Genomic DNA, 26,956 nt, shown 5'->3' on the forward strand with positions numbered 1-26,956 from the left:
ACAAGAAGAACCTAAGAATGTGAGTGAAGCTATAGAGGATGAATCTTGGGTGCTATCCATGCAAGAGGAATTAAATCAATTTGAAAGAAATAGAGTATGGACGTTAGTTCCCAGACCAGGGGATAAGTCAATCGTAGGGACCAAATGGATATATAAGAATAAGAAAGATGAAAATGGAATAGTTGTGAGAAAGAAGACTAGATTAGTAGCTCAGGGATATAACCAAGAAGAAGGTATAGATTTTGAAGAAACATTTGCCCATGTAGTTAGGATGGAAGCCATACGAATGTTATTAGCATACGCAGCATTTAAGGATTTCAAGTTATATCAAATGGACGTGAAAAGCGCATTTTTAAATGGCTACATAAATGAGGAAGTGTATGTAGAACAACCCCCTGGGTTTGAAAACCATAAGAACTCAGATCATGTTTATAAACTAACAAAGGCCTTGTACGGTTTAAAGCAAGCTCCTAGAGCTTGGTATGAAAGACTAAGCGGATTTCTGTTAGAAAATGGATTTATAAGAGGAAAGATAGATACAACCCTGTTCATAAAGGCTAAGAAAGATGATATTCTCCTAGTGCAAGTATATGTAGATGACATCATCTTTGGCGCTACCGATAAAGAATTATGTAATAAATTTGCCAATACAATGCAAAATGAATTTGAGATGAGCATGATGGGTGAACTAAATTTCTTCCTAGGACTTCAGATTAAACAAGCAAATCATGGTATTTTCATAAATCAATCAAAGTATATTAGAGACCTACTCAAAAAATTTAACATGGAAGACGGAAAAATACTAGGTATGCCTATGAGCACTTCATTGAAATTAAATAAAGATGAACAAGGTATACCAGTAGATGTCAAACAATATCGTGGTATGATAGGTAGCTTGTTATACCTGACTGCCAGTAGACTAGATATAATGTTTAGCGTATGTTTGTGTGCAAGATTTCAGTCTGCTCCAAAAGAGTCTCACTTGCTAGTTGTTAAACGTATACTTAGATATTTGATAGGAACCGTGGACATTGGGTTATGGTATCCTAAGCACACATCATTTGAGATTCTTAGTTATTCAGATGCTGATTATGCAGGTAGTAAAGTGGCTAGGAAGAGCACTAGTGGTACTTGTCACTTCTTAGGACACTCCTTGGTCTCTTGGTTTTTCCAAGAAACAAAATTCAGTCGCTCTTTCCACAGCTGAAGCTAAATACATAGCGCCAAGTAGTTGTTGTGCTCAAACGCTTTACATGAAGCAACAACTGAAGGATTTTGGATTAAGCTATGAAACAATTCCCATAAGATGTGATAATACGAGTGCAATAAATATATCAAAGAATCCCATATTACATTCACGAACTAAGCACATAGAAATACGACATCACTTTCTTCGTAACCATGTACAAAAAGGGAATGTAAGACTTGAGTTTGTATGCATAGATGAACGATGGGCCGATATATTCACAAAACCACTTGGAGAGGATAGATTTATACAAATTAGAAGTGAATTAGGTCTCATGCATAGTCGAGAGGTTGCTTAGAATCATTATTAAATGATATAATTCCGAGGGAGCAACATCTCTTACGACTTAATCACTTGAACGTGCATATTATTAATATTATTAATATTTGGTATCAACTTTTGGATACATTCAAAACTTTAAGATCGCTAAAGGGAAAAGAACATAAGGTTGCATCTACTCATGCTTTATTTGTTTACACCTTTTTGTTGATGTCAAAAGGGGGAGAAAATCTGGAAAAGGCAAAAATCTGGAAAAGTAAAACTAATAAATGGAAGCAAAAAGTCTTGGTGGTAAAACTAATTTGCAAAGGGTGAGATATTCAAAGGGAGAAATCTAGCATATTACATTTATTATTAGCATATTTCTTTTTTCATTTGGATTCAGGATAAACACTTTGTGTATGAACATGAGCATATTGTCATTCATTGAATATTTGATGCATTAATTGAGGGGGAGCCTTAGTTGGGCGTAACCCATTATATATTTTTGCTCGTGCATTTGTCATCATCAAAAAGGGGGAGATTGTTGACTCTACGAGCTCAATCTTGTTTTAATAATGACAAATCACTTGGTATTTGATCTGTGCATTAAGTTTGTGTACAAGACCTATATTAACCATGCACGGAAAGATAACAAGTTATGGATGCCTTCAAGTAAATCCTACAAATCGTGAAAAGCATCTTGGAACTTAAAGAGTACGAGAATCAAGATGCAAGCGGCAAAGTTCAAGAAACTCTTGGGAATGGGTATTTAGAGCTTATGTATTTACATTGTCATATGATTTATTTTGAAGCTCATTATAACTGAGAATGGTTTTAGGATTCATGCATTTCATGTACATCATTAGGAAACTCATGGACCTTGAAATGTTTTCAAAATCATGAAAAATATATTTTATGAAAGATCCAGGAAAAGAAGCCAAGCAGATTTTTAATTAGAAATAAAAATTTGAGAGAATGGGTAGTTCGATCGCCTGAACTCAAACCTCAGTAGCCTGAAGAATGTCTTTGGTTGCTTGAAGATTAAGTTCAGTTGCTTGAAGAATTAAATGGAGAAAACAGAACCTGGCCGAGGCTCTTCGGTCGCCTGACCTTGGAACCTCAGGCGCCTGAAGTTGAAACTTTAGGAGCCTGAAGTCGAGTTCGGTTGCCTGAATTCGCGGGAAAACCTAAAAATCAGCTCTTTATTAAAAAGACACGCAAAGTATCTTATTGATCCAACGATTGAGATTAATTCTAAGGGTAATATAATATATATTATGAACATCTAAACCCTAGAATACATGCACAAGGACAAACCAAGAAAGATATACTTCTCATTGCAAGATTTGAACCCTAGAGCCGATTTTTCTGCACTTCAATCTTCTTCCATCTTCGTTTGGGAAAGTCTCTACTGAAATCAAAAGAGTATTCATTCATCCAACTAAAATTTGATCAAGTATTAAGGTTTGATCTGTCAAGTTATCATTTTTCAAGAATCTCTCATCTCTTTACTTATTTATCGTTAGAAAGAGGATTTGATCTTGAGTGTGTATTCACAAATAAAAACTAAATTTTGGGAAGATCATGTTTTGAGAAAAACTTGTTAGCTTGGTTGATTGATTTGAACTTCAAGAAGTAGATAAACACATATTCATATATATTGTTCATTGGGCTTCTTATTGAAAAACCTGCTTTGATTATAATATTGGAACTTGAAGGAAAACTTTGTGATTTTCGATTGAGTTGTATTCAAGTCAAATTTTTGTTAAATAACTCACTTTAAATATACTTGAGCATCTTTACAAAGTGAATCAAGAACCCTAGTAGACTCCAAAGCATTCCAAATATATTTTCACTTGGGAGTTTTTGATTAAATACGAATTTGTGTGTTGACACATATCATACATCAAACGATTGTATCGTTTTTCATACATTCTTGAGCTTCAAGTTATATCATATGATAATGTACTAGGAAATTGAATTGTACTCACAAGTTTTTGTTGGAAGCATTGTTTTAAGTGTTATATTGCTCAGATTTCATTGTAAACACGGTTCGGGTTGTGAACCAGGTGTGAGGAGGAAGCTGTACCTCTTGTGAGCAGCGGATAAGGAGGGAGTTGTACCTCTTGTAAGCAGCGGTTTGTAAGGGAAGCTCCGTCCCACTTTAAGGAGCAGGGTTATTAGTGAATTCTTGAGTGGTTGCTCAAGGCGAGGACGTAGGCCAAGTCGGCTGAACCTCGTAAAATCGCGTTTGTCATCTCTCTTCCTTTTACTCTTTATTTTCCACGTTGTATTTAAATTGAGTATATGGCATGCATAGATAGGATTGCCACACTCACATATAATTGAGCAACTAGAAGTAGTTGGTAAACTTATAAGAAGTGTGTAAAAGAAAATTAAGTGAATTAATTTTTTAATTTCCAATTCACCCCCCCTCTTGGGATTACACCTTAATCAACAATATATATTGAAGGATATTTTCTGAAAATCATATATTAAGTTTGTTGATCTTTAGTATTCTCATCATATAGATACTTATATATACACTAGGTCAAATGTTACCAAGATCACATTGAGATTGAAATTTTGAGAGAAATATTGTTTTTGACAAAGTGTGGTTAAAATCTTTGCAATCTTCAAATTTGTTTTTGTATTCAAAGATTTAACCTAAGTTCTCCAAAGCATTGAGTTATATAAATATTTTTGGGAGATTTGATAAAAAGGGATTTGTGTGTTGAAGCATATCATTCATAAACGATTGTATCATTTCATACATTCTAAGCTTCAAATTTCATAATATGGTAATGTATTAGGAATTTGAATTGTACTCACTAACTTTGTTTGGAAGTAATTTTGAGTGTTTTAAAGATTTGATTGTAATCCCGGTTCGGGCTGTGAACTGGGTGTGAGGAGAGAGTTGTATCTCTTGTAAGTAGTGGAGTAGGAGGGAGCTATACCTCTTATAAGCAGTGGATTGTAAAGGAAGCTCCGTCCCAATTTAAGGAGCAGGGATAATAGTGAAATCCTTGAGTGGGTTGCTCAAGGCAAGGACATAGGCCGAGTTGGCTGAACCTCGTAAAAATTGCGTTTGTCTTCTCTCTTCCCTTAACTCTTTACTTTCCACACTACATTTTATTTATTCATATTGCATGTGTATGTTGATTAATGTTACACACAATTAATTGGGTAAAAAGAACTCATTGATAAAATAATTTTAATTCTGTCATAAATCCTTGAAATTGATTTTTTAAATATACAAATAGGGATTAAGTGGTAAATAAGTTCAAATAATTTTAAAATAACCAATTCACCCCCCTCTTGGGATTACACCTAAATCAACAACCGCGTTAGCTTTCCTCGGGTGATAGCTAATGGTGCAATCATAGTCCTTGATCAGTTCAAGCCACCTTCTCTACCTCATGTTCAACTCCTTCTATGTGAAAAAGTATTTGAGGCTCTTGTGGTCTATGAAGATCTCACATTGTTCACCATATAAGTAGTGTTTCCAGATCTTCAACGCATATACTATTGCCGCCAACTCCAAATCGTGCATGGGGTAATTCTTCTCATACTCCTTGAGCTGTTGAGAAGCATAAGCAATTACTTTCCCCTGTTGCATTAGTACACATCCCAAACCCTTCAGCGATACATCGCTATAAATCACAAAACCATCGTCCCCAGATGGGATGGTTAATACTAGAGTAGTGACAAGTCAGTGTTTCAACTCCTGGAAACTTTGCTCGCACTCGTCGTTCCAATTAAATCTCACACCATTCCTCATCAACCGTGTCAGAGGGCCAGATAACTTAGAGAATCCCTCCACGAACTTTCGGTAGTACCCAGCTAGTCCTAGGAAACTCCGAACATCCTGCACGCTCTTCGGTTTCACCTAGTCAACCACTGCTTCTATCTTACTAGGATCAACTAAGATACCATCCTTCGACATGACATGGCCTAGAAACGCGACCTGATTTAGTCAGAACTCGCATTTCTTCAGCTTAGCATATAACTTATTCTCTCGTAGAACTTAGAGTACCAACCTCAAATGGTTTCCATGCCCTTCCGAACTCTTAAAATATACTAAAATATCGCCGATGAATACCACTACAAACTGATCCAGGTACTCATGGAAAACCCTACTCATTTGGTCCATAAATACTGTCGGGGTGTTAGTCAACCCAAAAGGCATGACCAGAAACTCGTAGTGACTGTATCTGGTTCAGAAAGTAGTCTTCGCAACATCCTCAGTCCTAACTCTCAACTGATGATACCTTGACCATAGATCGATCTTCGAAAAGACTTGTGTTCCCTATAGCTGGTCAAATAGATTATCTATATGAGGCAACGGGTATTAGTTCTTCACTGTTACCTTGTTGATCTCACGGTAATCAATGCACATTCGCATCGACCTGTCCTTCTTCTTCACGAACAATACTGGAGCTCCCCAAGGCGAAACACTAGGTCTGATAAAGCCCCTTGTCCACTAGTTCCTACAACTCCTCCTTCAACTCCTTAAGTTCCGCTGGAGCCATCTGGTATAGAGCTTTAGAAATCGGTGCCTTGCCTAGCAGCAATTCAATAGCGAACTCTACCTCCCGATTAGAAGGTAAACCAAATAAGTCTTCCAAAAATACATCCAAAAATTCATTAACCACTCATATATCTTCGAGTTTCAGATCATCCCGAGGTGGTTCCTTCACGAAAGCTAGGTACCCCTGATAACCATCCAAAAGTAACCTTCTTGCCTGTATAGCTGATAGAATCTGTGGCGTCAAACACACACACGATCCCACGAACTCATACTCCTGCTCCCCAGGAGGTCTGAACATGACCACCTTCCTACGACAATCAATCACAGCATAATTAGAGAATAACCAATCCATCCCCAATATGACGTCAAATCCATACATGTCGTACACTACTAGGTTCCCTAGTAGCAGCCTTCCCTGAATAACCACTAGGCAGTTTCCTAACATCTTACCACAGATCATTACACTCCCATTCGGTGTAGCCACAGAAAACCACTCATCCATCACTTGGGTTTCAACCCCACACAGTTTCATAAAACTTGCAAATATAAAAGAGTGGGTTGCTTACGAATCAAATAAGACAACAACTCTATTCGAAAGCAATAACATGGTACCTATCCCCACGTTTCCAACATGTTCCGCATCTACTGGAGTAAGAGAGTACACCCTCACCAGAGCTGTGTTTTCCTGATAGTTTCCCCATGGCATCTAATTACTTCCACAATTTTAGCTCGGTGCAGGCATATCGCTCCTCTGTACCTGACAGTTTCGGGATATGCGACCTGATTTGCCACAGTTGTAATAGTTACCCTAGAATGGCTAGCATTCACCATCATGCCATTTACGGCACCTAGTGCATTGCGCAGAAGATGGATCCCTCTGAGGACCCTTCCGTTCGGTATTCTGGCGATAACCCGAACTAGAATTCTTATTCTTCTACTATCCCTGTTGAGGACCAGTTTGAGAACCAGAAGGTACTGGCCTCTTCTTATGTTCCTGTACCACCTCATCCCCCTGGAGGTTAGCCTCAACTATGGCAACTTTATCCACCAGAACAAAAAACTCTCAAATCTGCAACATACCCACAAACCTGCGGATATCCTTCCTCAGACCCTTCTTGAACCTCCGAGTCTTCTCATACTCGTTCAAGATCAAACACGGCGTGAACAAAGATAGCTCAATATATCTGGCAGCATATCTCTTCACCGTTAGGGTTCCCTGAGTCAGGCTCGAGAACTCATCAACTTTCACATCACGGATGGAAGTCGGGAAGTATCACTCAAAAAATATCTCCTTGAAGCGGCTCCAAGTCATACTAGATGGATCAGCTCTCTACTTCTCAAGCAGACTCACAGTCATCCACTATCTTTCAGCTTCTCCTGCCAGCTAAAAAGTAGAACAGAGAACCTTCTGCTGGTTAGTGCAGTGCAGAGTTTCAAATATCTTCTCGGTCTTCTACACCCAGTTCTTTGCTACTATAGGATCGGGTCCTCCCATAAATGTCGGAGGGTGTATGCGGGTGAACCACTCTATGGTACAACTCGTAGCAATAGAAAAGTGCTCATGTCTCCTAACACTTCGCCTGATCTCCCGCATAATCTGCCTCGTCAAACCCCGATGCACAAAAGGAGACTCATCACTCGCAGTCCCCTTGGAACCACTTTCCAAGTTATTATCCCTGGGCTCCATTTTGAAAATAGGATAGGAATTAGTTAGAATTCCTACATCATACACAATTAACACAATCATTGGAAGCTAATCATGTTAACTACAACTTTCACGGGTCTAGGTCAATCCTACCACACCGACACTAAACCATCAATGGTTTGCTGTGACTTTACTAAAATCGTCATTCTAGGAAAAACACAGAACACTGCCAATGATTCCCCGTCTAGCTACAAGACAACCCTCGACCTACTCTACCCATTTCCTACATCCTATGCTCTAGTATGTACACATATTCACGCCTAACCAAGTCTACAAGACCTAACAACCTAGTTTTTCTTTGATACCAAGCTGTCACGCCCCAAACCCACAGATGGGCCCCAGGTGTGATTTTAGTAACCTAAACAATGAAGAACAATACTTCCTTACAATACTATTCTCTACAAATCTACTAAAACAAAAACAAAATCAGATCCTTACCTCGATTTTGGGTCAAAACTCGAAAATCCTCGAAATGAAATTCCTATTTTCTATACTCGAAGAGATTCTCCTCTTGATCCACGTAACAACGTTGGATCATTGATTTCGTTAACAGACAGCTCGAAATCCTAGAGAGAGAGAGAGAAAGAAGAGAGAGAGAGAGAGAGAGAGAGAGAGAGAGAGAGAGAGAGAGAGAGAGAGAGAGAGAGAAACTTTTGGTTTCTTCTTCATTAAGTAAAGCTAAAAGATATTTATAGCAAAGTTGACCCAGCCAGCCTCATCGACGAGATGGCATCCTCATCGATTAGCCGAAGAAAGAAATTCGTTGACATCAAAGTGGACTGGTCGACGAGCTTGAGATTTCAGGATTTCCCTAAATCTCTCAGTATCTCCTTGTCGACGAACCACTGGAACTCGTCACCGAGATGTACAAGGGACTTCGTCAACAAGAAAAGAAGCCTTGTAAACGAGCCCTATTGATTTTTACCCTTTAAAATTTTCCTTCTCTTTTCTCATTTTTTTTAATGCACCTATCTCGGGGTCGGGTTCTTACAAACCGGTTTAATTTAGCCTGAAAATTAAACTAGGGAGTCTCAGCCCCGTAAGTGAGACCGGTTCGGTTCAGCTCAAAAATTGAACTGGGATTTTCCTCGCCCCATAAGGAGAGGATGTAAATGGCTTCTGCTCTGCCCGTTTAAGTGAGTAAGGATAGTGTAATCCTTGGGGGGTATGCCCAAGGCGGAGACGTAGGCTGGTTTGGCCGAACCTCGATAACAAATATCTTGTGTCACTTTCTCCCTATCTCCTTTAAATTTTTGCACTTTAAATTCAATTTGTGTATGCATGTTCATTCATGATTATAACTATTTTGCATGCACACATATTTAATTTAAATTAGAGTTGCACCACTCGGGTATGTATGTATTCATCGTTAAATAATTTTTCATACACGTGTATATTTTGAATTGGATATGATTTATGGTGAATTGGCGTAAATGTTTAATTTAGAAAAAATGTTTCTAAAACCCAATTCACCCCCCTTTTGGAAATACACAAATTCCAACATTAGTTATCTGTAGTGACCTAGAGAATTATGGTATTTAAATAATGGAAGAAGGAAGAAAAAGGAATTAAAGAAGGTAATTAAGCAGGGTCTCGTTGACAAACACAGGGGATTCGTTGACTAGAGTACATGAGGGGCTCGTCGATGGGGACGTGTCCCATCAACGAGAAGATACCGAGAGGATGTTTTGGCGATTTTGAATTTCTTCAATGAGGATTGAGAGTTCGTTGACGAATTGCCTTCTTGACCTCGTTGATGAAGTGACGTAACTCGTCAATGAAGGTCAGTGTATAAATAGCCCAAACTTCATTTTTTGGTTGAATTTCGATGCACCAACTTCCCTCTCTCACTCCTCTTCGATTTTCCTCCCTTATCTCTATGATTTCGGGCTGGATTCTCACCGGTTTGACTATCGAAAACCACTACGACACTCCTAGGAAAGTTCTCTACAAATCTACTGAAGTGGATCGTCGGTGGGGCTACCTTGAAATTCATTCCAAATTCGAGGTAAGGTTTTTTATTCGAAATTTGGTTTTTCCATAGTTATAGGAAGTATTGTACACGAAGAAAAACTGAAGTTTAGTTTTAAGAGATATTGATTTTAGGGTGTTGAACGAGGAACCTTGCGGGTGCAGGACCAATACATTATAAGGAGTTTCATTTCGAAAATCAGGTAAGGGAATAAACTAAAACAGTAGTTTTTCCATGAAAATTAATATGAAATTATTAGTAGATTTATGTTCAGAAAGCATGTATTATATGTGAGTATTACTGAGAAAATGTATATTTGGGGAAAATACTATTGTTACACTAGAATGTATATTTTTAGTATAAAATGCCAGAAGAGATGATTTCAGAATAGAAAGTATGATTTTATTTAGCATTGTGTGGCATGAATATTATTTTTACGCAAACTATATGATGTCAAGGTAATTTTTCAAATAAAGTATATTTCAGTGATTTTTAGAGATTGTGAAATAATACAGTACATTATGATTTTAAAATACATGATAAATAACTTATTCATTCAGATTGATATGTATGAAATGTTAGGCGCAAGGCCGTGATTGATATCCAGTGCAAGGCCGTGTATGATGTATGATTTCGACGCAAGGCCGTATATATGTATGATTTCAGCGCAAGGCCGCAGATACGAAAGTAAACGACGCAAGGCCGTATATATTTATGATATTATAGAAATGCTATCAATCCATTTATGTTAAACACTATATTATCATGTATTATATGTTATCAGAACCTGGATGATAGTTTAGTTCAGTTTCAGGAGCACGGTACCGTAGCTATACATATTAGATTATTACAGTTCAGACTTGTGCTAAACGCCCCTACTAGTAGAGGGGGTGGGAGATGGATAGTCGATTTGACTTTCAGTGTAGAGTTGTAGACGTCTACCTAGTAGTCCGGACCAGGGTGTGGCGAGTCCATCATACTTACAAACATTTTTGACTCGGCAGTGGTCGGCCAGCCATTGTCGGGTTCCGCCTTCGGGCTGCACAACCCGTCATGAGGGGTAATACATGACATCAGTTAGTTATACATCCTGGGTAAATTACAGTATTGTTAGTTATATCAAACAATTCATGAACAATATGATTTATTAAGATTTATGAAATTATATGTTTACACAATTATGTGATGTTCAATATTTTCTAGCATGTGAAATGTATTGTATATCTATTATAGCATTAAATATTCATGTTGTCATACAACTGTATTTAGTTTATTTTTCCTTACTGAGAAATGTCTCACCCCTAGCTTAAATAAATTTTTAGGAAACCCAGAAAGGCTGGCGGATTGAGGCCGCCGTTGAGTTAATTTGGTGCTACCCCATTAGGAAGATAAGTTTTTGTACTAGGATCAAGAGATTTTTGTTGTGGGATCCTAGACATATTTTTTGATGTTTTGGGGATTGTATATAACACACTATCATGATGTATTGTAGTTTACTCTGGTATTACGTACCTTTTGGTTTGGAGAATGTAATTTATATTTACTACTGCTTAAGTTTCTACTGTGTATGAAAAGTGTCCCCATTACCCACGGGTTCGGGTTGACTACATATTATATGTGATTAATTATACAAGAAATTTAAGCAAGTCGTTATAGTTTGGTATCAGAACTTAGGATGCTAGGTTCTGTAGACTCTAGAATGTAGCAGTAATAATATCAGAGTATAGGATAAAGGAATTTGAGGTCTAGTTTTGTAGTCTAGATGCAGGACTTCCGTGATGGTTTGTGTGATTTTCTTGGGGTGATGATTTTAGGAAAGTCATGTTAAACTATCGTCGGGTTAGGTATCTTAGTTGCAGAATTGAACCTTGAATTGAGATTAGGAGTGATGAATTCGTTAAGAATATATTATACTAGTTAGATGATAAGTTATGGAGATAGGGTCCTAAATTAAGTTTATTGTCTTTTTAGGATGGACCCTGGAGGCAGTAGCACCCATGTCAGTGGTAATGAGGGTGTTGGGTCTTCAGGCGCTGCGGGTGGTGATTCAGATGTCGTACTACGCAGCATGACACAGCAGGTTATGATTGAAATTGCCAGGAATTCCAGGGAGCTGGGTGGTTCGTTTATGGGCCACGGAAGCTCGATTGAGAAATTTATTAAGATAAATCCTACGGTTTTCTCAGGAGGAACTAATCCTGCTATCGCTGAAAACTGGGTGCAGGAGATCGAAAAAGTATTTGCAGTGCTGCAGTGTACTGAGGAGCAGAGGGTATTGTTTGTTACATATAAACTGACTAAAGAGGCCGAAAGATAGTTGACGGCAGTGAAACTCCTAGAGCAGTAGAGGACAGTACCTATGGAGATGACATGGGAGCGATTCAAGGATATATTCTTCGATAGGTATTTTCCGACCTCGTCCAGGGAAGTTAAGATAGAGGAGTTCCTGAATCTGAAGCAGGAATAGTAGATAAATGATTTCTTATATTCAAGAAAATTGTGGTATTCAATCAATCAAAAATATTCCAACAGCGTTATATGAAAACAATATTGCATGTATAACTCAACTAAGAGAATGATACATCAAGGGTAATAAAACAAAACATATCTTTCCAAAATTCTTCTATACATATGAACTCTAGAAGAATGATGATATAAATGTTCAGTAGATCTGATGAAGTGATAATCTAACATATTTGTTCACCAAAACTTTGTCTACTATAACATTCAAAGAATTGATTCATCTTATCGAAATAAAACATCTTAAAGATCTTAACAGAAGGAGTTAATATATGAGTGACATCTAAGGAGGAGTGTTGTGAAAAATATGAATGTCATCCCATCTTCCACCCTTTCATTTTTCACCCCAATAAATGCTTAGGTATCCTTATTATCCTATAAAAGGGCACCCTCCCCTTCTTATTTGGAACACACACATTGCATGATTGAAGACATTGTATGCTTGAAGAAAGTAGATATATAGTAAGGATAAAAGTAGAGGAGAGATAAAAAGAAGAAAGATATTTTATACAAGGGATAAAAAGAAGAGAGATATTTTGTATAAAATCAGCTCCAAATCATCTTATAATTTTTTCCAAAATAATGAAACTTTTGATCTCATCCGCTTATAAAATATACATAGTTGAATCATGTAAAATTTCTATCTCATCTCTATTTTATGTTCTGCATATTTTATAACGATTTTAACAATCTAATTATTCATTAACTAGACCATTGAAAGTTTACTGGTTAGAGCAAACACGTGAACCGCGGTCCCCCAACCCGGGCGGGTTCGGTGGTTCGCCGGTTCGGGTAGCCTAAACTCCGGGAAATTTGAGTAGTCTCGAGACTCGAGGGGTTGAATTTTGATTGTTTTTTTTTGTTTTGAAGGAAAGGCGAATCGTGTTCTCTGGTTTCTGTGGGTAGGCAAAGTTTGGGATGGGGAGGATCTTCCTCGTCGAGCTTGAAGGCAGTGCTTACAATTGCAGGTTCTGCCACAGTCCACTCGCTCTCGCCGACAACATCCTTTCTCGGGTACTTTCTTCAATCTCCCTTTCTGTAATCCCTCTCTTTTAATTTGCGAAGTTAGAATCCATCGATTTGATGGGAGAAATACAGAAAATTGGTACTTTATCGTTGTATACCCTTTCTTTTTTTGTGAAATTTATTTGCCGAGTTTTAGTTATCTGATGGTGCCTGAAGCGATTCTGTATTGGTTGCTTCAAACATAAATTGCTTGTAGAGCATGGACTAGGATGTTATGGGTATGAGAAGGAAAATTCAAAAGTGATGAAATTGCAGGAAGAGTATTAATTTTAATTTGTGATCGAACTCTCTAGCTAATTAAATTTTTTCGCATTGATTTCCAAAGATGACAACTCAATTTATAATACTATTCTCATATCAGTGACCCAAATCTTTTACTGGTTGTTCCTCTTGAGTTAAGACTCAATTGGGAAGGTTCATGTTGTCCCCCACCTTTTCCCCCCATCTTTCTCCTTCTTTCTGTTAAGCTGGTTGTAAAATTATTTATAAATAAGAATTATTATTTATTGTGTAAACATGTTTTAAACTCAGGTTTTAAAACTCCCTCGTGAGTAGGGTTATGTAATGGTCGCAGGAAGGTTTAGAAGCTGATGTTACAACCACTGACAAATTAAAGAATAAGCATGTAATCATCTAATATATGAATTTTAATGTACTTTTAAGTAATTTGATTCTTCTACAAACACTTATTAGTTGGCAAAATGATCCATATATTGATTTTTTTTTTTTGTGTTGTCCACAAATAAATAAATAAAAATCATAGTTCTTGTATTTTTCACTCCTTTAATGACTAAACATTTTGAAAATATAATTAATACAAAGAATTAATTGATTAGAGATATTAAAAAAGTAGATGAGTTGATAAAAAGAGTTTGTATAGCATGCATCATAACTAATCAGCCAATGCAATCTAAGTGCCATGAAAAATTATGCAGGGGCTCTTCGTAGTGTGCATTTTCGCAATCACTTTGGATGTGAGATTAAGCATCATCTCCTCATCTTTGTGGAAAAGTACAACTAAATATACCTAGATTTATGATTAATATCATTCCTACGGTTTTCATGGAAAGCCCCTGGGACAAAAATCTAGGAGGTCCAAGACATGATGAGGCATGAATACTCCTTGCATCATATCAATAAGTTGGAAGTTGGAACTGGGGTCAGATCTATTATACTCTAGGATCACTTGAAAAGGATATGATAGATAGGGATCATGAAAACTCTGGGATGGTTAACAATGACCACTCTCATAGGATCCATGATTCCATGTGACTAGGATGAATAATGCTGTCCAAAGTTTCCAAAACTATGAACCACACACTATGAATTTTGTTGATGATTCATGATTTTGTTGGTGCCAACTTTGTGTTGGCTGTTGCCTGCCGCTAGTAGCAATCCTCCACTTGGGTGGTGAAGATTGGGAAGGAACAGCCAAGTCATAATTGTTAGGTACCTCATATAATCTGTAATAACAAGATTGATATGTGTCTCTATCCAAGTACCGTACCCTGTTAATTTCACATAATCATAAGCTTCATCAAGGCAACTGTTGCCATCACCATGACTGCAACTCCTAGTTGGGCTCAAACCTTGGTAATCATCACTTTATGTGCATTCAGGGCTTGAGTTAAGCACATTGGTCCGTTGTTGGTAGCTGATCCCACATCATTAAAGACATCTTCCACATCTAGTCAAATTGAATTGTCCTAATCGTCAGGCAATTTTAATGGTGTTTTCCTCCATAGGACTACTGCAATTTACATACCAAATTATGCCTACTACCCTCCATAGGAGTAGCAAAATTCAAACCAATGTCATCACTAGGAGCTTTATTTCTTTTTATAATATAAGATTTTCATACATCTCTACTAATTTCATGTGCAATTCATATGCACTTGACTAATATTTGTGAAATTAAAATGATTGTCTTCCCCTGAAGTCAAATTGATCTTCGTCTGTTTTTTTCATCTTCTTAACCTTTACTTTCTTAATTACAATGTGTTGGGTTCATAACTGCTCCAATATGCTCAGCCTAATGCATGAAAACATGATAAACATCGTCTCCTAAAGTGAAACAGGTCAACATATCTCAATAGATTTTTGAATAATTTTACATAATCTTAATCTTTTTTTGTCTCCCCTTAAGGAAAAGTGCTTGACTTAGCCAAGGTGTGAAACACATGAAACTTCATCTTTTGAAAGCTTAAGGCTACATAAGTTTATCTTATTTTTCCTTATAAATGCAATTTTCTACTGTTCTGTTTATGCGCAAATATCATTAATGCGCATGACTTACCTTGTTGAATATATTGGCTCTAATAGTTGTTTTACGATGTGGTCAGTCTTTCAGTTGCCGTCAAGGGCAGGCATACCTTTTCAACAATGCGTAAGTTCTTTGCAACTATTACACTATGTTTTTCTTGTTTATGCTACAATTTTTCTTGTGGAACATTTACATATAACTGTGCTTCTTTCTGCAATAACTAAGATAGCAGGCCAGACATAATTGAACTTTTCTGTTCTTTTTTATTTTACGTTCATTAGGTGGTCTGAAAATCAAATGACTGATTGTTTTGATGGAAAATATTGGTTCTTTTTTATCTTTTCAAGGATATAAGACTTTATTTGAAATGATTTACTGTTATCACAAGAGGTAGTATTTGAGTGGCCTTGCAAATTACTTGTTCTTGTTCAAGGATGTAAATATAGCAAGTCTACATGACCCAAATTGCAGTCCTTGTTTTTTATTGCAATATTAGCAAGCCTGAAATGCTTGATCCCCCTCCCCCTCTTTTTAGCCAAAACCTAAAAGGTCACGTGTTCAAATCACAGCAACAACCTCTCCAAAATTGGGGTTAAGGCCGCAGCATCATGCCGTCCTCAAAGACCCCATATGGCATGAGAGCCTTGTGCATTTGATGTTTACATTTTTTCTTTCCTTTTCTGTTTTTTGGAAAAGGAGGAGGGGGGGGGGGGGTGTTTACCTTTATCTTCTAGTTTTTTTTTTAAGTTCAATGTTGCCTAAAACATGGACTATTTTTATCTGCAAAATGGGAATAGGACCGCAGTATGATGCAAGCTCTAAACTGCAGTATATTAGGAATATATTTATATAGATATATTGGTGAGAAATGTGTTATGACTACTGTATATTTAAGAGAAGATTTTGAGATGTTTCTAAGTCTAAAAAGACATTCTCTTGGATTAAGTAGATCAATAATGATTGGAGAAAAAAATTATAATGTGATGATACTCTACTTTTAATACTAAAAGTACGTCATGTAGAAAATATTGATTTTAAATTCTGGATTGCTAGATTTAGTGTTCTGATACAGAAACATACCATGTTTCAGAGCGCTCATACCAATTTATGGTACATGAGGATTTCAATGTTTCTGGTAACTATATGATGTCTTCATGATTTTTCTGTTACTGCAAAGCTTTAGTTATATGGTTAGAAATTTAGTAGTTTTGCATTTTTTTCATTGCATAATTTTAGTTTCTGATTTAGTTTCGAAAACCCCTCTCCACCGTCAAGGAAGGAAGGGAGGTCACATGAAAATTGCACAAATAGCAGTTTCTCTGAGGTTTCATCCATGCCCTCTTTTTTGGTGTGTTTTTTTTGGTTTTGGGGGGGGGGGGGGGGGGGGGGGGGGTGGGATGGTGGGGTTGTTGTTTCTATGCGGTGGTGTCTGCTATGTCAAAAGATTTGGATAGTTCTGTAGTTCCACTATTAATGGAATATTGGGGTTTGTTGAATTCTTTGAAGACTACCATGTTGATTGTAATCCTGCTATGTGGCTTCATTTTCAAACCTCTATTTCTGTTCCTTAAAGTATTTCTCTATTAAAGGTCAGCAATTTTTAGGTTTCTAATGTTACACCATGAAGTCCAGTTTGCGATTGTGTCACTTAAATGCCTAGCCCTTTGTAATTGCTGAAAAATGGTGGTGATCCACCGCAAGCCATGTGCACACCCCTCTTTCTTTCTGCTCCTGAAATCTTAGTGGTGCTACAGTCTTCTCTATTATCAAAAGAAAAACAGTGCCATGCAAAATAATTTGCAGATGGTTGCACCATTTTTTTGAAAGTGAAGGGGGTTAAGCCTCTTAAATTTATTCATTGGTTTTAAGACTCCCAATCTTTTAATTGGAATTGTATTCAAAAGAAAATTTAAATTTAAAAGTGCTTGCTCAATTGGTAATTCTCCTCTTAGGAAAAAACGAGATAGAAATACCAATACCATACGGCTAAGATGATTTCTTTGCTAAATTTAGTTATATGATGCTATCATTGTAAATGATTTCTTCCAGGTTGAGCATCAATATCTTAGGATGAGAATGGTCCTTTGGGCCAAGGGCTCTCTTCCTTTTGTCCCCTGGAGGGGCAGATTCAGTTCAACTCCCCATAGGGAGATTGTGTTGTGGGTATGCAAGTTGGGTGCATATGCAATTTGGAACCACCCTGTCCCCCAACCAAACCACAATAAATAAAGAAATCCGTTAGAATTTTGGCTCACTAGGACATTCAAAATTGGAAGGTCAGGGCCATTTTGGTTTTTTTTTTTTTTTTTGTTTTTTATTTTACGTTTTTGTTTCTATAGAGTGAAGTAGATTATGAAAATGTATTTGTACTTTGCCAATTTTCTATTTCTATTGACAATTTTTAGTTGTTCACGAGAAAATTGAAATTTAGATTTTATGGTTTTCAGCTGATTTGGCAACCTATTGCTTGAATATTTTAGTATTCAGAAATAACTTTTTTGGATTTAAATCATTCATTTTATCTATAATTTTTAATTAAAATTAAAATTAAATGATCATATGAATTTAAAATATAATTAAAATAAAAATTCTTGTAAAAAATTTCAAAAAAAATTTAAAAATAATAAAAGCCATGCACAAAAATATTTTTTTTACTATATTTCAATTGTCATATACAATAAGTTTGCTCTTGTAAATTGAATTTTGAAATATAATAATTAAGTAAAATAATTATAATAATTTTTATTTTTATTGTTGTATTTTTAATTTATATTACTTTGTCCTTTTATTATTTTAATCATATTTTGTAATGTTTTTTTTTGGAGACTAGTAAGTTGGAATTTGTTACTAGTGGGAAAAAACAGACCTTTTTACCGAGTGTGATTACAACTGATTACAAATTAAAGAAAACAAGAGTCCCTATGACATGTTACTCTTAATTCTCACATCAAGGGCAACCAGTCTCATGGCCACTTCTAGATTCATGGATCCATCTGCATATTAGCGAAAGTTCCTCCATTTCCAAGTCATTAGCATATTTTTGTAAATTGTTCTTTGATTCAAGGACAAAAATGAGCATTTATTTAATCAAGATTTTTTGTCAGTTTTAGTTTTAGAAATACCATACATGTTACTTGTTTTCAATTTTTAGTTTTTGTTTTCTATTTTTAGTTTTCGTTTCTGATTTTCTTTTTTCATAATTTTTGACAGTGATACCAAACCACCCCTTAGTATAGATCCCAATTGTTTGGTTTTTATGTTTTAGCAAATCATTTTTTTGTTGTATTACTTCATGCAAGTGGTTATGCATGATACCACAACTATCACTGCAAAATAAATTTTTGTGTTCTGACTGGCTTTCCGAATTTGCCAGGTGGTCGATGCTCAAGTCTGAAGTTATAATTTTGGTTTCATGTTCAAATATCTGAGTCTGTATATGATACTCCATTTTGTGGTTGGAGAATCTTAGAAGCATGTTGATAGATCTTTATCTAAATTTGTGTTGAATTGTTGCATACTAATTATCTAATTGTTACTTGGGGAATGGTTTCACTGAGAAAAGAACCTTCGAATCTTTGAGTAAATTATGAGTTCTGAACAAACTTTTTCATCTGTGGGACATATCTCCTTTCATTTATTCGATTATTTCCAATGATCACTGCACAATCTATCAAGTGCATCACCTTGGTGGTTGGATGTTTGGCCTACAGTACATTAACTTCCAAACTCTATGTCACATGTTTGTGATCTCTGGCCTGTATTGTTATATCAAAATTCTTTTAACAATTAGTATTGGCCATGAAGAGATTTGAACGAATGCTTTTAGAATCTTGAATTAAGATTTTATGCCTTGTCATAATTTTATTCAGGGTGAATATAACGCTTGGACCTCAAGAGGAGAGGATGATGATGTCTGGTGTGCATACTGTGGAGGATATATTTTGCTGCAGCTGCGGACAAATCCTTGGCTGGAAATATGTAAGTCTCTATTTGTTAACTCACCTCATTGTGTTTCATGAAGCTTGTCTTTGAAAGTGAATTTAGGGATAATGACCCATGGGTTCTTCAATTTGCGTATGCTTCTACAGATTCAGAGTTAAATTGGTTTGTATTCTTTACATTGCAGCTTTGCCGTTTTGGGCACCGAATAGTAGAGATAAGCAAAAATAGAAGTGTAGACAAATGCTCTTTTTTTTTTGGTGAATATAAGACTAAATGGTTTGTTCCAACTGAACATTTTTGCAGTTGATTTTTTTTTCTTTGTGAGGAAAAAAGTTGAGTGCAATGACTTTGACCAGTGGAGTGTATTTGATAAGAATGGAGCCCTACCGTGTGTTTTTTTTTTGTTTCTCAAGATATTTTTTTCCGGTAGGGTTTTTTTCTTTCAGCTGCCCTTTTTCTTTGGGGAGGGAAGCTGAAAGCTGAGAGTGAGCGAGCCCAAGGGAGGTGCCTTTTCATCTTTAAACTTTCTGAAGCACATGGCAGCCTTTTTCTTTTCTTTTTGCTTTGGTCTTTCAATTACCATTTTCTACAAACATAAAATAATTTTTGTGAAAAATTAAAGGAAGAAGAATGCATAAAAAAAACTCTGTATATTTTATAACAACTTACAACCCCTATTTATACTTGTAATTAGGGAACAATGGAATAAATACAAAATTAATCATAAATTAATTTCCACGCTCCTTTCTATAATAAGGAGATTTGATGACTTTTCTCCAAAGGAAATATCACGTAATTGGGGCCTCATGTTTGCTCTTTGATTTGTGGTCTTCCTCAACACCCCCTCAAGTTGGCGTGGATATTTATGACACTCAACTTGCTGAATAGGTAGTTAAATTGTGCAACTCAAAAGAGTTTTAGTAAATAAATCAGCGGGTTGCTGGTTTGTGTGCTTATGGATTGTTTGAATGATCCCATTTTGGAATTTTTCTTGAACCACATGACAATCTATCTTGATATGCTTGGTTCGTTCATGAAACACTGGATTTGAGGCTATATGTACAACAACTTTGTTATCACAGTACAGTCTGACTGGTTGAGAATATGTCATTGTAAGATCTGAGAGTAAAGATTTTAACCAAGTGACCTCATAGCATGTAAAGGTCATAGATCTATACTCTGCTTCAGCTGAGGAGCGAGAGACCGTTGTTTGCTTCTTGGTATTCCAGGAAATGAGTGATTTTTCGAGCAGGATGAAATACCTGGTGACTGATCGTCTAGTGTCTCTATAGCGTGCCCAATCTGCATCACAGTATGCATGAAGTTGATTTCATTAGAAGCTGACAAGAAAAGCCCCTGGCCTAGAGATTTCTTAATGTACCGCAAGACTCCGTGTGCTGTATCCAAGTGTGGTATACGTGACTTATGCATAAACTGACTTAGTACATGTACTGAATAGGTTAAGTCTGGTTTTGTGACAACCAAATAAATCAGTCTTCCAACAAGTCATCTATATGATGAAGGATCACTCTCGTTGAGTGCAAGGTTTTGTTCCATGGGAAAGTTGTTAGGCTTAGCTCCAAGGAAGTTAGCGTCTTCTAGTATCTCAAGAGCATACTTCCTCTGAGATAGAAATATTTCCTTGCCTGATCGTGCCACTTCAATTATCAAGAAATACTTGAGAATTCCCAGATCTTTGAGCTTGAAGTGGTCACTTAGAAATTTCTTGACTGCATTGATCTGCTCCAAACTATTTCCTACAACGATAATATTATCCACATATACTAAAATGGCAGTGAAATTGTTCTTGTGGGATCGATGAAAAGTGAGTAATCTGCCTTTGACTGTGAATATTCTGCATTAATAAGGGTGGATGAGACCTTGACATACCATTGTCTCGAGGCTTGTTTAAGGCCATAAAGAGACTTAATGAGCTTGCATACTCTAGTCTCCCCCTTTTTTCTGAATTTCGGTGGAAGCTGCATGTATACTTCTTCTTCCTGATCTCCATAGAGGAAAGCGTTGTTGACATCAAGCTGATGAACATGCCAGTTATGCATGGAAGCAAGTGCCAGAATGGTGTGAACGATGGTCATCTTGGCGATTGGAGTAAATGTCTCGGTGTACTCAATGTCTTCTTGTTGATTGTAACCCTTGACAACGAGGCGAGCCTTGTATCGTTCGATGGATCCATTTGGATTGTATTTGATCTTATAGACTCATTTACATCCAATAGGCTTCTTACCAAGAGGGAGAGGAGTGAGGATCCAGGTATTGTTGAGCTCGAGAGCATTAATCTCAACAGAGTCAACACGCATAGCAGTACGCCAGTTTGGATCTGTCATGACTTGCAAGAAAGATTGTGGTTCTTTGGCAAGAGAGATAGCCATGGTGAAGGCGTAGTGAATAGGAGTTAAGCGGGAATAAGAAAGGTAATCTGTGAGAGAATAAGGAGTACCTGATGAATGGACCAGTGCAAAGTTAGATGATTGAGTAGGCGGTCGAGATGGTAGAACCTGTTCCACATGAAAATCCTTCAAGTATGTCGGTAGCTTAGTGGGACGACTAGATCGTCAAGGCACTAGAGAAGGAGATGTTGATGGTGATGGTGACGGAATGGGAGACGGGTCATCTAAAATATGGTCAATGGAAAATACAGGACAAGGTAGGATAGGTTCTGTAGGTTCAGGTTTAGAAGAGGCAAAAGGAAAAATATTTTCATGAAAAATGACATCTCGGGAAACAAAGACTTTGTGTGTGCTAAGATTATAGAGCCAGTATTCTTTTTGACCATATGGGTAACCAAGGAAGACACATTGGATGACTCGTGGGTCGACTTTGGCTGGGTTCTGAGAGTGAGTGGAAGTAAAACACAAGCATCCAAATACTTTCAAGTGAGTATATGTGGGTTTGATATCATGCAATTTTTCATAAGGAGATTAACCACCCAAAACAGGAGAAGGTGTGCAGTTGATGAGATAGGTAGCAGTAAGAATAGCATCCCCCCAGAAGTGTGTAGGCATATGTGCTTGAAAGACTAAGGAGCGAGCAACATTGAGGAGATGATGATGTTTGCGTTCAACCACTCCATTTTGTTGAGGAGTCGAGACAACTGGTGTGGTGGACAATACCCTTGGGTGCATAAAATGTGGGCATGTGAAACTCTGGCCCATTATCACTTCGTATGATATTGATGGTGGTAGATAATTGGTTTTCAACAAGATGAATGAAAGATTGCAAGAGAGAACGAGATGTCAAATTTGAGGTGCATTAAATAAACCCAAGTACTACAGGTAAAATTGTCGATAATAGTGAGAAAATAACGTGCACCAATAATAGAAGGGGTGCGATAAGCCTCCCAAATGTCAACATGTAATTCAAAAGATTTATGGGAAGAAATAGAATTAGTAGGAAATGAAGCATGAGTCTGTTTAGCCAATGGGCAAATTAAACACGGTTGCAAATCAAAATTACAAATTTCTGGTTCTCTATTGGAAAGAAAAGACAAATTTTTATTGGACAAATGTCCTAAATGTTGATGCCAAATATGAGAAGTCGAAGTGGAGGTGGTCGCCTGACAACAAGCTTTTGTGGTGTTTGCAAAGTGATAGAGGCCGTCCCGCTCAGTTTCCATCCCAAGCATCTTCATCAAACGTAGGTCCTAAATAAAACAGAAATCAGAAGAAAAGATAATGAGACAATGGTGTATTTTGCATAACTTACGAACGGAAATTAGGTTGAAATGAAAGGTCGAGACACAAAGAACATTATTTAAAGTGAGAGTTGGAAAGAATCAAACTGATCCAATATGACTAACGGTGGCATAGGAGCCATTCGATAGTTGAACTGTCCAACCATGGACTGGAAAAGATTGGGTTAGAATAGTGGATGTGTAAATCATATGATCGGTTGCACTACTATCAAGAATCCACAAATAATCGCAACAACTTAGAACCCCTATTTATACTTATAATTGGGGAACAATGAAATAAATATAAAATTAGTCCTAAATTAATTTGCACGCTCTTTTTTATAACAAGGAGATTTGCTGACTTTCCTCAAAAAGAAATATTATGTAATTAGGGTCTCATGTTTGCTGCTTGAACCTTTTCCCATAACAATCTTGACATAAGCTGTCTAAATTTGTTTGAATTTTTTTAATCTATTGGAGATAAAGATGGAGCATCTCTTTCCATTAAAGAAGTTATTCTAAAGTTGCCTACATTTCTTAAAAAGTGATAACTGAAGTGTTCTGATCACTCGGATAAGATCGGTTGCAGCTGTCGTGGGCTGCAACTTCTATGCATAGAATCATGCACCGCACCTGCATTACTTTTGCAAAAGCCATAATTTTTATGTATTGTTAAATCATATGTAGGTGGCAGCCCATGACAAAACCCAGAAATACAAAGAAGGGAAATTTGTTCTTGAAAGGTATGGTTTCTTTTCTTTCTACATTAATGGAACTGATCCGGAGCACCTGACTTATATTATTTGCTTGTCGGGTCGCAGATGGAGGATAACTGGGGAGGTCGCCGAAGAATTGAATCCGGAAAATCGGCTTGGCTCAAGTGATGCAGAAAGTTCTTAGCTACTCCCTCCAGCTCCAGCATGTAAAATATAAATCGCAAGACTAAGATGATATACATTAATTGATCCTCTATAGATGCGCTGATTTCCTGAGGCTTTCGAATAAATAAAATATGCATATTGGAAACCTCTATTATTTCTGGGTGGCTCTCTTGTGTATATTCGTATGGTCCAGGTGCTCGGAGACCTACTATAACTACTAATAATAAATGGTATTTCAAACATCATATTTCGTAAGTTTTGGTTGGAAATTAGGATAAAGTTTATGATGTCCTGTTAAATTTTACTCAGTTCACCCAATTTCAAAATCACAGTTGTGAAATTATATTCTGAAAGAAATGTGAAAAGGGTTCTCTGAACTCTCGTCCGAGGTTATGTAATGCTTACTCCTAAAATTTCCCTTTATATAGTGTAGCGTAGCCATATTCTTTGTTTTTCTCTTCAAATTTTCGTCCAATAATTCAGGACATAATCTCATATCTGAAGAATAAAGTAAAGAATTTTTTTATTTTTCTTTTTGTAAAACTACAATACCTTTATATATTTAGAGTCTGTTTGGATGGAGAGAAGGTGAGAGAAAGAAAGAAATTGTAGTCAGGAAGTGGAAACTGGCTCTCTCACATTGTTTGATTTAGTAAGAGAGACTGAGAGTGACTAGTTTTCTCACACTCTTTTAATGACAAAATGTCTAATCAAACCCTTAGATTACTCATTCACTTTTGTTATGGAACTTCTTATGCTGCATGCATTGACATCACTCATGCCTCATTTGGAATTCGAAATAAGGGGAAAAAATGTGGTAATTGAGGAAATAAAAAAGAAAAATAAAGTATGTAACAGATGAACGAATAGAATTTTGATTAGTATTTTTTTTTCTTAATTTTTAATCATATTAGAAAATAAATTTTATATTCAATATTTATGAAAGAAATATATATAATAAAAAATATATTTTTAAATATATATATATATTCATCTCTTTTGTATTAACACAAAAATCTTACTATATTTATGTTATTTATAATATATATAATATATATATATAGACTTAATTTATCATCACTACTTAAATTGTCGAACCGAAAGCAACTCAAAATAAATGAGTAATCATTTTTTTTGTTTGAATTTCCAAATCACATTTTTTTGCTACCTCTTATACATGAATACGAATAAGTTAAACTATTCTCCCTTTTTTTCGTAAAATTTGAAATAGCATTCGAATGTATGTTTCAAAAATTCATATATATATATATAATGTGTGATGTGTAGTTGGATAGATAGGGGAATTTGAGAGGAAATTCCAACCAAGGGCGCATGCTCTAAAAAAGAAAGAAAAAAAAAAAACGTGGTTGCTTAAATGCCTGGCCTAACCCTAAAAACCCCCCAACCATCATTTAATTCAGAGCCGCTTGCTGACTTTGACATTTTTGCCATTTCTCTGTGTAAAAAAAATATCCCCAACATGTGCACCCAAACACGCCTCTCCCTCGCTCATCGTTTAATCCATGAGAGTGTGAGTGTACAAATATACCTAACCATGGCTGCTTCCTCAATTCCCCACGTGATCCACGTTTGAGGCCGCCACTCTCTTCCCTCCATTTCAAACCTCTTACTACACGCAACAATTTTTTTATTTTATATATATATATATATATATATATATATATTTCTTTATTTGATGTTTTAAAACTATAGACTTAATTATTGAATTTGTGTGAATTTTTTTTAAAAAAATTATATTTATTTTATTTAAATTAACCTAAATTTAAATTCAGGCATTCATGCTTTGAAATTTGTATATACAAATATGAGATTAGGTTCGTATAGAGTTTTAGACGGACTAGTCACTTAAATGAATAATTTCAAATTATTCTTATTTTGATATATATATATATATATATATATATATTCATGAATGAAAATAAGAACAATTATTTAAAACGGTCAAAAAATTCCTATGCAAAAAATAAATTTAATAAACTAAGATTTTTTTCATAAAATGAGTCACCCACCAACACACACACACAACCAACTTAGAAAAAGCATTAATTGAAAATTTGAATCATCTCTATTTTTTAGAAGAGGTAATTGTCACCATAAAAAAATATTACACTTTGTTTTCATTTTATATATACCAAATGACAATTTAACCCTTAATTTTTTTTTTATAAGTTAAAAAGGCACAAAAGAAAAATGAGCAAAATTTGTTATATGGTTATTTTACAAAGTATGTGTCCACAAATAATTTTTATAATGTCAAAAATGTTCTCCCCTTTTCAATACACATATTTTTCTTAATGCAATATAAAGGGGAAAATAATATATAAAAAAAAATACATAAAATTTCTTTACAAATTTATTGTTAAAAATTAGGGTCCACTTATCAGCATCCATTAGTAAGAGACAAGAAAATAAGGACTAAGATTATGTTCCCAATAATTTTTAAATAAAAAAAAAGGGTCATTTCATAAATCAAAAAGATAAAAGTGGGCTTCTGGGTGTGGGCCCGCGCAGTGCGAGAGGTCGGGATCAATATCATCATGTGATTAAGATTAAGGCCCAGCACACCACCACCGCCACCACCCATCCACGCTGCCGTGCTGCGTGCTGCCTGACACGTGTTGCACGACCCAGTCCCCCATGACCCCCACCCCCACCGCCACTACTCCTTTGGGTGTCCTCCGTGTTTGAAAAGACAACATCACCCATGGAAAAATATTATGTTCATTTCTTAAGGTAGGGCATTACCGTCATTTCGCCTACCCATTATTATAATTATAAGTGAATATGACAGGCAAGACAATGGAGTTTGCGAGAGCGCCATGATTGAGACTCCCCCTACCCCGTCCGCTGGGTCAAAGACTCGGTCAAAACCCCATCCTCCGCCACTCATCTTCATG

The 26,956-nt window shown here is 36.2% G+C and overlaps 1 protein-coding gene across 2 annotated transcripts; it reads left to right on the plus strand.

Moving 5' to 3' along the window:
• The first annotated feature begins 12,966 nt into the window (after positions 1-12,966).
• Positions 12,967-24,280, plus strand: LOC131144167 (protein yippee-like At5g53940). Of its 2 annotated transcripts, XM_058092614.1 has the most exons (5): positions 12,967-13,249; positions 15,604-15,647; positions 19,394-19,502; positions 23,845-23,900; positions 23,979-24,280. In XM_058092614.1, exons 1-5 carry the CDS (start codon positions 13,154-13,156, stop codon positions 24,055-24,057), a joined length of 384 nt encoding a protein of 127 aa, XP_057948597.1. In that variant the 5' UTR covers positions 12,967-13,153; the 3' UTR covers positions 24,058-24,280. The 2 variants fall into 2 exon arrangements, with proteins under 2 accessions (XP_057948597.1, XP_057948596.1); XM_058092613.1 differs by having other exon boundaries at positions 13,057-13,249; positions 23,845-24,280.
• Positions 24,281-26,956: the final 2,676 nt, after the last annotated feature.

The sequence above is a fragment of the Malania oleifera genome, chromosome 12 (genome assembly GCF_029873635.1).
Source record: "Malania oleifera isolate guangnan ecotype guangnan chromosome 12, ASM2987363v1, whole genome shotgun sequence".
NCBI classification, from domain to species: domain Eukaryota; kingdom Viridiplantae; phylum Streptophyta; class Magnoliopsida; order Santalales; family Ximeniaceae; genus Malania; species Malania oleifera.

What these genes read in the sequence shown, in the direction of transcription:
- LOC131144167 (XM_058092613.1), top strand. Translation starts at nt 13,154, where the DNA reads ATGGGGAGGATCTTCCTCGTCGAGCTTGAAGGCAGTGCTTACAATTGC. An exon ending in CCGACAACATCCTTTCTCGG is followed by an intron (nt 13,250 to 15,603) that starts GTACTTTCTTCA and finishes CGATGTGGTCAG; the next exon opens with TCTTTCAGTTGCCGTCAAGG. An exon ending in GCATACCTTTTCAACAATGC is followed by an intron (nt 15,648 to 19,393) that starts GTAAGTTCTTTG and finishes AATTTTATTCAG; the next exon opens with GGTGAATATAACGCTTGGAC.